Source organism: Hydra vulgaris, chromosome 11, assembly GCF_038396675.1.
Source record: "Hydra vulgaris chromosome 11, alternate assembly HydraT2T_AEP".
NCBI classification, from domain to species: domain Eukaryota; kingdom Metazoa; phylum Cnidaria; class Hydrozoa; order Anthoathecata; family Hydridae; genus Hydra; species Hydra vulgaris.
In genome coordinates this window covers 42,135,001-42,147,772 of record NC_088930.1, presented here as the reverse complement: position 1 = coordinate 42,147,772, position 12,772 = coordinate 42,135,001, and the positions used below count along the sequence as shown (strand labels likewise).

Sequence of the window (12,772 nt, the reverse complement as noted above, 5' to 3'; positions counted from 1 at the left end):
GGAACATATAATTATAAACTTGCCAAATATCTTTCTGATTTATTGTCTCCTTATATACCTAAATTTTATTCCACCTGTGACTCTTTCTTTTGTTGAGGAATTAAAACAAGTTGATATAACTAACAAATAGTTTCCTATGATGCCGAGAGCTTATTTACTAATATTCCACTTAATGAAACTATAAATATAGCTATTGATTTATACTTTAAAGATGAAACGTGCCTAAAATATTTTTCTAAAGCTCAGTTCAAAAAATTACTTCAAATCTCAACATCCGGTTCTCATTTCTTATTTAACAGGAAATATTATGATCATTTAGATGGCGTTGTCATGGGTTCTCTTTTAGCACCAATTTTAGCTAATATTTTATTGGGTTTCACGAACAAAAATGGGTTAGTAATTGCTCTTCCTCTATACCAATTTTCTATAAACATTATGTGGATGATACTATCACTACTTTTTATTCAGAGTTTAAAGCTCAGGAATTTTTACACATCTTAATAAACAACATAAAAACTTAAAATTTACTATGGAAAAAGAACAAGATAATCAAATTGCATTTTTAGAAGTTCTTATCAATAAGTCTGTTTCACTCTCCACATCAGTTTATCACAAAAAAACATATACTGGTCTTTTACAAAAATTTTCCAGTTTTGTTCTCTATTGTTATAAAATTAGTCTTATACGTTGTTTAATTGATAGAACGTATAAAATCAACAACACATGGCTAGGATTTGATAAGGACATAAAAAATATATCTAATGTTTTAAAAAATAACCAATATCCACCTAAAATAATTGACAGTAAAATTAAACTATTTGTTGATAAAAAGTTAAATCCATCTGTGATAAATAGTATTGATAACCATAATATAAGATATTATAAGCTTCCATTTATAGGATTTTTTTCAAATTTTACTAAATCATTAATTAATGTTAACAAAATCATTAATTAATGTTAACAAAATCATTAATTAATATTAACAAAATCATTTATTATTGTTAACAAAATCATTAAAAAATATTCTAAAGATGTTATAATTAATTTAATTTTCACTACCAACAAATTACAAAACAGTTTATGTATAAAAGATCCACTTCCTAAGCTGCTCAAATCTAATGTTGTTTACAAATTTTCTTGTGCTGGATGTAATGCCAGTTATATTGGAGAAACCTGCAGACACTTAACAACAAGGATTCATGAGCATCTTACAAGTGACAAACAATCTAATGTTTATAAGCATTTAGTTTCATCTGTTAATTGTAAAAATTTAAGTAACTATAATTGTTTTGAAATTTTGGATACTGCTTCTAACAAAAACAAATTGAAAATTAAAGAAGCACTCCATATTAAATGGGAAAACACATCTGTAAATAAACAAACTGTTCATTATAATATAAATTTGTCTATCTAGTTTTTTATGTTTGTTTGTTTTTTTGTTTTTTTATTTACTTATAATGTTATTATTTTTTTTTTTTTCTATTTATGGTATCATAATTTGTATTATAATTTTTATTGGTTTGTAACAACTCTATTTGCCTGTTAATATTTCTCTGCAATGTCTTTAAATTTTGATTTTATATTTATATCCAGAGTTTTAAATTTGTAGTTTTATCTTTTGAAAATGTAGTATGTTAACTACGAAATATGTCAAGATTAAAATATATAGTGTTTTTCTTTAAAATATGTTCACATTTATTGCTATTGCATTGGTCAAGAAATATATATATATATATATATATATATATATATATATATATATATATATATATATATATATATATATATATATATATGTATATATATGTATACAAATCTATATATATATATCTATATATATATATATATATATATATATATATATATATATATATATATATATATATATATATATATATATATATATAGATATATATATATATATATATATATATATATATATATATATATATATATATATATATATATATATATATATATATATATATATATATATACTCAATTGAATGGAAAGTAACTGGAGAATGAACTTTAGTAGATGGCTCAAGAAACGCAAGCTCTTCAGAGCAGTGCCCATCATAGTATTTATAGAAAAGAGAAAGAGAAGCAAAATAATAACAATGTGATAATGGTTGGAGGTTGGCTGCAAGAGCAGGTCCAACTATGTTTACAATGCATTTTTGCACCTTGTCTAAAAGAGAAAAGGCATCATTGGAAGATCTTTCCCAGATATGGTAACAATATTCCATCTTTATTCAGTATTTTTTTTTGCAAAAAGTAATATTTTTTGTTTGTTAAAAACTTTTAAAAGTAAGAAATCATTATTTGCAAAGCCGCAATTTTAAGAAATAATGAAAAAATATATTTTAATTAATATTTATTTTAATTAATTTATACAACAAATGTTGAAAAAAGAAAGAAATTAGTAATTGTGAAATGATAATAATAAAAATTAATTAATTATTAATAATTTAAAAAAAATTAAAACAAAATAAATATTCTGCAATATGTACATTTTCAAAATTTGTTTTTCTTAACAAGTAAAATAAACTTGTTTTGCAGAAATTTATTTTTATTTCATTGCGGTAGTTAAAAAAGTTATTGTCCTTAAATAATAAAAAAAAACAAAGATAATTTTATGACGTCAAAATCATGAAGAGCTAATGAGCTAAGCCGTTTTTTATTTAAAACAAAAAAAATATATATATATTTCTTGAGCAACGTAATAGCAAAAAATGTGAACATATTTTAAAGAAAAACACAATACTTTTTAATCTTGACATGTTTCGTAGTTAACATATTACATTTTCTTATTTTAAACAAACCATAATACATAAGTTATGACTATTCTTGTTTTTGCAGTAGTAAAATTTTTACTTTTTTTTTTCATTAATTTTTGCAATATAATAAATTGTTTTAAAACAGTGTTTTTAATAAACTGAAAAGTTGATGACCAGAAATACTTCCAGAGATCGCAATTAGCAATCACTTAATTCAAGACTTGTATTGCTTAGAAATGCAATATTATTAGATTTCAAATGAAGGTTGAATATTTAGGAGAACCTAGAAAAATTAATAGATTTTGAGATTATAAAAAATCAATGGGTAATTTTTATTGCCCAATGGTTAATTGCTAAAACAATATTTTGTATTGAAAAATATTTCTACAATGTAATTAACTGAACAATAGCTAATCTAGGAATTGTAAATACTTTATTGATATTTTAACTAAAATTTGCCTCTTAAAAAAGCCACTGTTCAACATCAGTTTAATAAAGATTTTCCAGGAATATACCTATAGGATATATACCTACAGGTATACACCTAACACATGGACCTAATAGTCTTAATGATAAAACGAAGGTATGCGTATCGTAAAAAATATTGCTCAAAAATAATTGCAATTCCCTGTTTAGGCTGTCAGCCTCAAACATCATAAAAACATCATAAAATCAAACATTATCTATATATATATTCATATATATATATATATATACACATATAATTCATATATATATATATATATATATATATATATATATATATATATATATATATATATATATATATATATATATATATATATATGTATAGATAGATATAGATATAGATATATATATATAGATAGATAGATAGATAAATAGATAGATATAGATATAGATTGAATAAATGTTGTCTTTAAAATTTATATACCTGGGCTTGCAGTTCAAAAGTTGTAACTGAATGAAAAAAATCTTCTACTTCAACAGTAATGTTTACAAAATAATCATCTACTTCATTCCCACTAGATAGAATTATTTCATGACTTTCTTTTGAACCATAAGAGAGCAACTGTTTTGTAAGAGCACCGATAAAAGATTTTGTACTTAATAGGATTCTGTAATATATAGAATTCTGATTTGATATCCATTTGGAACATGAAACATTAAAAACAGTAGTCATTGAAGTGCCCTTCAAAGGATATACAGAGCACATGCCACCCAAAGGAACATTATTTACCAGAAAGTGATATTCAGAATGGGAAGTTAAACCTTTGAGAAGAATGGGAAGTTAAAAATGACAATTTTGCAAAAAACAAAAAATAAATCTAATAAAACTCTTACCTGACTTTTTAGTGACATCTAAAGCTATTTTATAAAATTTTCCACTAGTCAATGAGTCAGGTTTGACTACAAAAAGTGATGAATTATCATGTGTGAGCACATCTTTTTGAAAATTAAGTGTGGGATTATCAGATATATCACTCCATTTATAAATTAAGTCATCAAATTCACATGAAGAACATAATATAATTAATATTAGCCTTATTGATGGGTTTACTAACTCCTGACAATTTGATTGGCACCTATGAAATAAAATAAAAACCTTAAAAAAATGTTCTTTTATATCCTGCATAACAGAGAGCATAAATTACCTTGTTTAACTTGAACATAAGAAATTTATAACATGCCTGTCAGGTATAAACAATAAAAAATCTAGATGAGATAAACTATTTTCTGGTAGAGCCTACACATGATGTAATATAATTATAAATGTAATATAATTATAAATGTTTACATGCCAATGTAAGTAATAATTTAATTTAAACAAAACCATTATAATCTTTTTGGTAAATAACGGGTGATTACTAAAAATCTGGACAAAATTGCTTACATCATATTTCTATATCCAACTAATACTTATTTTTTCAAACAATTTATAAAATGTTGCAAATTTATTCTTCTTTTGAAATACATATTAACTTTTATATAAGTATTTTAAATTTAGTATTAAAAATGACGTCAAACGAAGAGCTCCAGAGAAAACGTGTGTACCAGTTTTATCAAGAAAATTCAGATAAACCTAAATCATTCACTGTTTCTCATTTTTAAGCAGAAAACTTATCAAGATCAACTATATATGGAATTATTAAACATGTAGAAGAAGATAAACCATTTGAAAGGCAAACTGGTAGTGGTAGAAAGCCGAAAATAATGACTAAGCGCGCCATCAGTCAACTTACCAAGCTTTTTGACCATAAATGTGGCATTTCTCAGCGTATAGCTTCAAAAAAGTTCAAATGTTCTCAGTCACTTATTTCTAAGACATTAAAAACCAAAACATCAATAAAAAAAAGAAAACAAATGAAGATCCAAGTCGAACTGAGAGCCAGAGAGCAAAAAACTGACGTTTGTGTGGTCAACTTTATAAAAATTATAAAGATTTTATTTGGGTTCTTGATGATGAGTCTTATTTTACTCTCTCGAACAGCCAAATTAATGGTAATGATAATTTCTATTCAAGTAACATCGAATTAACACTAAACAATGTTAAATTCAAAGAAAAAAAGAAATTTGAAGAAAAATTATTGGTTTACGTGGTCATTTCGCCTTTTGGCCTATCAACTCCATACATTGTACAGTCTGGAACAGCTATTAACCAGCATATTTATGTTGATGAATGTTTGACTAAAAAACTATTACCACACATCAAACAGCTTCCAAAAAATACCAATTACATATTCTGGCATGATCTAGCAAGTGCCCATTACTCAAACAAAGCTGTTAAGTTTCTGAATGAAAATGGTATAAAGTTTGTAACAAAAAGTGAAAACCCTCCAAATATGCCTGAATGTCGTTGTATTGAGGATTTTTTGTCTTGTATCAAAGGAGATGTTTACAAAAATGGTTGGCAGGCAGAGAATTTGGATCAATTACGCTCTAGAATAATTTACTGTTTTAAGAAATTCGACAAAGAGCTGGTACAACGCTTGGCAGAGTCTACTAGCAGAAGACTCAACACAATAAGAAGACAAGGTCTTGTTGAATTAAGATAAATGTTTTTATTAAAATTAAAATAAATTTGCTATTTTATTCTTTTTAAAACAATAAAAAAGGTCTTCTAGATTAAAAGTTATTTAATTTTTAGTTTTGTCCAGATTTTTAGTAATCACCCGTTATAATAAAATTACATGATAAAAAATTAAAAACTATTAACCGAACTCTTAAACGGAAAGTTGAATTTGAATGGATTGGTATAAAACACCTTTCATTATGCTTTTAATATAGATTTTTAGTAACTAATCTTTTAGTCACATTGGTATGTACCTATTTTTAATGATGTTACATCACGTGTGAGCTCTTCCAGGAAACAGTTTATCCAATCTAGATTCTTTATTGTTTATATCTGACAGTCATTTAATATATTGTTATTTTCAAGTATTTAAAAAAGTCATCTCAACCACAATAAAACCTTTGTTTATTTTTGAACAGTTTTTTTGTATTCCTAACTTTATCATTTTTATAATTAATAGTTGAGATTTATTTTACATGTCATTTGCTACTGGTAGCAAATGGCTGGTAAAATAAATAAAAGTGTAAAATATTAAAAATTTCATTGAGCAATTCTTTGCTCAGTGAAATTTCCAGAGTGCACAGTTATAAATTGCTTCAAATACTTATGATATAAGTAAACTGGAGGGTATACTGAAAATAAGAAAAAACAATATAATAAGATCAAATATGTTTAGCAACTTCATAAAAGCAATTCTAATATAGCATCATTAGTTTTATTTAGATTTTATTATAAAAAAATTTATTTTTTAATTTTATTTTTTTGTTTATGTTGTTGAAACGCCATCAACATCCATCTAAAAAATATGGAAGATAAACTTGTATATTTAAAGAAAAACATTAGTCAAGGTAAATAACTGGACTGCTTAAATGAAGCACAATATATAAGTTCCCCTGCTAACATCTATTTTTTAATAATTAATGTTTTTTTTTTTTGTAAACAAATTTCAAATTAAAGTTAAAACCATTAAAGATTTAATTGATTAATCAAATAAATATTTGCAGAAGCTAAATTTTATCTCTTTTACTCTATTAAATTAAATTTTATCTAATTTATCTAATTTACTCTATTAAATTAAACTTTATCTAATTTATCTAATTTTATCTAATTTTACTCTAAAATTTTATCTCATTTACTGAAAAATTTTATCTCATTTACAACTTAATGATTAATATTTTAAACTGGTTTAAAAATTTATATTCATACTTTAGTTTCGATATTTTAATTTTTTTTTTACTTTTATTTTCATGCAAAGTGTACATGCATTGACGGATATAGTCATAGGTTCAGGAAAGTGTACTGACATCAACTGAAAGTTTTAGTTTGTGCAAGGATCCTTATAATTAAAAGAAAGGTTGTTTTCAAGTTTTTCCTTTTTTAGTGTTCATTTTAAAGCAATATATTATGGAAATACTTTAGACACTCCTACTCTGGTAGTCTATTTAAAGACTTTCAATATATGTATAAAATTAAGTTAATAAATTAAAGTTTATTAATAATTAATAATTTAATCATTCGTCTCTGATAAGTCTTTATTGATAAAACACTATAAAATAAAAATATTTTTCTAAAAAAAAGTGATTTTCTACTAACTTTCTACTAACTGGCATCAGTGACACCCTGCTAAAATGGATTAAGAAATGATTAATTATCAGTGACACCCTGCTAAAATGGATTAAGAAATGGTTAATTATCAGTGACACCCTGCTAAAATGGATTAAGAAATGGTTAATTATCAGTGACACCCTGCTAAAATGGATTAAGAAATGGTTAATTATCAGTGACACCCTGCTAAAATGGATAAAGAAATGGTTAATTATCAGCTACAGTGAGTAGTATTAAACAGACTAAAATTAAAGTGGGTCCCAGTGATTGGCGGCATGCCACAGGGCTCGGTTCTTGGTTTATTACTTTTTGTCTTATTTATTTTCCACACACCATAGTACAAACTTTAGTATAAACTTTATGGTAATGAAAGTAGTATAAACTTCGATGATGAATGATGGTAAAATTATCAAGCCATTACATGCTTTAAGCTTTCAATAAAAGTAAAGTAATGCATCTTAGATGTGTTAACAAGTCAATACACTCATACACAATGACACAGTCAGACGGAACATCATACAATTAAAGAATCAATAGTTGATTGAGACCTTGGGATCATTTTTTCAATGACTCAAAACTCAAGTCAAAACAAAAGTTTCAATTTTAAACCAAATACTTATCTGTCTCAAGAAAAGCTTTATGTAGCCGCAGACTAAGAATATGGAAAACATTGTACCTTGCATACATTTGCCCATACATACATTTAGAGTTTGCAGTCAAGGTTTGGTCTCTTCACCTAATAAAATATATTGCAATGATAGTGCAAGTCCAAAGAAATGTGACTAAAACCATACCAAAGATAAAATATTTACCATATGAGAAAAGATTGTAAAGACTAAAACTTATATCTTTTGAGGATGATAGAATATCAGGTGATCTAATACAACAGTTTAAATTCCTTGACTACATCGATAAAGTAACTTTTTATTTCCTTTAGACTCTTCCAAATTTAACAGCAAAATACACGGACTTGATCATTGAATTTTACCTCAACTAGTCAAAAAATGCACTAAATGTGAAAATTTTTTTACAAATAGAGAAACGAAACTCTGGAATGCATTTTCACAGTGAGCAATTAATTTTACTTCTGTAGAATTTTTTAAAGTGTTTATATAACTTATCTTAATCTGCTACCTTATTTGCAGCGTACCTGTGTCAACATAAAAAAGCCTGATGCATTTCTCTCTTGTTTTGGTAAGGAAGGCATGAATTTCCTAGTTAAAGCTCTGTGCACCTCAACAACCACAAAAAGAAAATTGTTTAAATTATATTTTTACAAGATAAACAATTGATAATTTCTATATTCTTCAAAATGAACTTGACAAGACAGTAATTATTTTTATATACACTTAAGTTCCGAGTTTAATCCCAACCACATCCCTGATAGTAACACACTCAGCTGTCTCTCAACGTAGCGGCTTTGTGTTTCTGATTTAAAGTCTGCCCTCTCAGCCTTGCAGAGGTGAATAACATAAACATATATATATTTATATATACATATACACACACACACGCGGGAGCACGCACAAACACACTTAAAAACAACTGTTAAATAAAAAAAAATATAACAATAAAAATGTATAGCATTAAAAAAAAACCTTCAAAAAAAACTTTTTTATAATAAAAAAACTATTTAGTATTAAAAAAACTATTTAGTAATAAAAAAACTATTTAGTTTCTATAAAAAAAAATGTATGTATCTACATAATTAGAAATAAATTTACCCAATAGAAACAATAGGTATATCTTTATCAAGTAAACTAATAAATTGTGTTGCTTCAGCTGTTCTTTCTTTTTCAGTATTTGAAACGCTTACTTTGAATTTATACAACATACCTTCCAATAAAACTTTCTTTGGAATATACCAAACAGCACCAAAATAATCTAATAAACCAATTTTATTGCCAAAACAACTCACTGAAATGTTTTTATTGAAAAGCTCACAAAACCACAAAAATTCTAAATTATAAGATCCATCAGCTTCATTAGGGTCTTTAGAACCACTTGCATCTAATATAACAGATTCATTCCACTGCAACTCTCGATAAGAACCACCAACAATAGATACTTGCAAGGCATCTTCAATAATATGAATAAATATTTCTGCACTGTTGCTTAGACCAATAACATCAAGTGTAATTATCACCTGAACAATATACACACCACCAATGAGAGTTTTTGGCTCCAAGTTTAAATTTGGTTGCGACAAATCAACATTCAAGCTAAAAATCACAAAATTGCTAAAAGTATTAATCTAAAATATTATGCAGATGAAAATCAAAAATAAGATTTAATAAAAACCAAGTATCCTTAGTTTAATAACAAATAGGTAAACTGGCACTCAAGGTAATAAAATTATTGCATATACTTAAAAACTACATATGATATAGTTTTTGAGAATATGCAATACATGTAGTTAAAATGCATATTAAGTTAAAAACTATAAAATATATATAATAAAAATATAATAATAACAAATAAGTTAGCAATATCACACATTAAATAGATTCAACTTAACTTAGAGATACAACGATATAAAGGCAAAGCCATAAATTTTAAAAAACCTCTTTTCTGGTCTTTTCTACTTTAAATAAAAATAAAATTTCTAACTAATAATTAAATTTGCTTTGAATAAAGCTTTTTCTTTTTTTATGTTTTAATGTAGATATAATTTTAAAATAACTTACTTTTTAGGAGTAAAATTCAGTTTTTATAGTTCTGCAACATTATATCGTTAAATATTTTTGTGACTATAATTATCAGAATATAATTAGTTTTCCTCAAGTTTTACTAACAATGCAGTCAACATACTGCTGTAAAGTCTGTCAATTAAGTCTTATGATGACATGGCTTCATTTTATTTTCTTCTCTGGATACTTCAGAAATTTTTAAACCAATATCTTTTGCTTAGTAGAGTGATAGTTCAACTAGCAAAAAAGTATGCAACATTTCAAAGGCATCTTTATAAACTATTAAAACAACTTTTTGTTTGATAATATTTGACCAAGTTTGTTCAACTTTTAGGTTTTTTTCCCAAAAAAAGAAAAATGCAAACTTTAAAGTTAAATGATAAAAATGTAAATACAGATTTATAAATCGCTTTCAGTTAGATAACTTTATTGCATAATATCAAGGCCTGTTATTATAGAAGTACAAGATTTTGGTGGTCTATAACTCAAACTAATTTTGAAATTTCGTAAATCTTAGATTATGACGTTTTTGATTTTCAACCGACAATTTTTGATTTTTATATTTACACCTAATTAAAACATGTACTACTAATTTTACCTACCTTTAGAATCTGGAGGTATAAATGTTGATAAATGCTTAGAAAACTTATTGATTGTTAATTTTTAAAAAAATAAAAATGGTAATTTAAAAAAACTACATTAAAAAGAGAGACCAGATAATATGTTAAAAATTAATTTATCTCAAATCGGTTGAAAATGAAAATCTATAAAAAAGGTCGAAAATGAAAACGTCATAAATCAGATGAAAATAAAAGACTATAATCGGTTAAAAACAATTTAGGCATCAGTTGGTTATCTGAAAACTAGTTCCACTTTTTAGTAGATGTTCTTTTTGTAGAACAACTTAGTAGGTCAAGATTTTTGTAGATCTAACTATCTGACACGAAGATTTCTGTTAACAGTAAGTCTAGAAACAATTCTAATAGTACACTTGCAAGACTCTTCTTTTTGATAACAAAACAAAACAACACTAGTTCAATGAAATTTATTTAACCAAACAGAATCATAGCATTTGAAATGTATGTATTTAAATGCCTCTATTTAGAAAATTAAAAAAAAAAAGAATTTAAGGTAGTAAGGTAGACATGTGTAAAAACCATAACAGTTAGTTGGGAAAAAAAATCATCTCAGTTATGGATGTATAATAGCTACAAACTTTACAGAAAAAAATAAATTAGTGCATAGGTGGTGGTGTTGATCTATATATCAATAAACTTTTAAATCATTCAAGCTTAGTGACTCTGGTTTTGACTTGAGTAAAACTAAACAAATTTTGAGTACTATTTATTTTAAACTAGAACAAGTGATTTTGTAGACAACTTTGATCTAGTTTTTAGGAAGACCAAAAGATATGTTGATGAAAAAAAGTACAAAGACTTAATAATTATGGACACTTTAAAATTCCCATCAATTATTTGTTTAAATGACTGCAATAGCTGAATTAGAATGACTGATAACATAAAAATTTAAAATGAAATAGGTATTTAGAATAACTTTAGTAAATCTCTCAGCAAAGCATATCTTTCTCACCATGTTATTTGCAAACCATTCAAAGGTCAAATTATTCTGCAACCAATACTCTTATATATATATATAATAGATAATAAATAGTTAGTTTCTGCCTTCCACAAGTTTGTCAGCAGAATCTGTTTGGATATAAGGTTGATTAATATATAATATTAATATAATAATACTCAACATCTTCAAGTTTCATTTTTCTATTTTTATAACTAATATTATTGTTTTACTAACATCTGGATAATTCAACAAAAAAAATTTTTGTAAAATCAACTCAAGTAATCTTTTGTTGATAGAAAATCCTTTTTCTGAATTTAGAAGAAATTCTTTGTTTCTTTGTTTTGCTTCTTTAATAAACAATACTCTTTAAATCTTTTTCCAATAAACTTAAAAAAAAACTTTTAATTTTTAACGGGTCCTTATCAATATCTTCAAAAATCGATGTTTTCAAACCATTCCAATAAAGCATTGGAAACTGTGTAGAGCAGGTATGATTCTACATTCTATCTTTTTAAGATGATTTTCCAACTTTTTCAAGAGCGGTTTATTGACCCTGAGATTATCTATACTAATGAAAAGAATTAACTCTGGTTGCAGCAGAATGTTTTCTACAACTAACAACTTTAAAATGGTGAAGAAGAACTTCCGCAGTACATCTCCCTACCAACAATGTCCCCAAGTATAATGTTATAATTTGGTGAAAATGAATAGAATGTTATGTGGCATAAGTGTTATGTGATATAGTTGTCTCATCAAATCAAAATGTAAAAAGCAAACGTTAAAAACATTTATAAAATTTTTTTTGACAATACAAAGGGTTATTCCGAATGTAATTGTTTACTTCAATTTATCAGATTGAACAAATTAAACAATGTCTAAACAATTATCTAAACAACTTTAGCTACTTGCTCTTTTGTGCTTAGTACTATTCTCTTTATAGATAGATTTAGAGCAAAACCACCAAAACTTGCCAAAAATTTAGACTGTGATTTAGCTGATTTTGCATCAATATTGCATCAATAGACTTATTTGATCTTGATGACCTTGGTTAGCTTTTTCCCAGAATG

General features: G+C 25.6%; 1 protein-coding gene across 4 annotated transcripts in view; it reads right to left on the bottom strand.

Annotated features, from left to right (window-relative positions):
• LOC100198378 (uncharacterized) overlaps positions 1-12,772 on the bottom strand; it is a 137,329-nt gene that overhangs the window by 77,427 nt on the left and 47,130 nt on the right. For all 4 annotated transcript variants that reach the window (XM_065808885.1, XM_065808883.1, XM_065808884.1 and 1 more), the window contains 3 exons: positions 9,162-9,659; positions 4,104-4,345; positions 3,694-4,031 (listed from right to left, as the gene is read on the bottom strand). In XM_065808885.1, the coding sequence (XP_065664957.1) occupies positions 3,694-4,031; positions 4,104-4,345; positions 9,162-9,659 (1,078 nt within the window). The remainder of the gene's footprint in view (positions 1-3,693; positions 4,032-4,103; positions 4,346-9,161; positions 9,660-12,772) is intronic.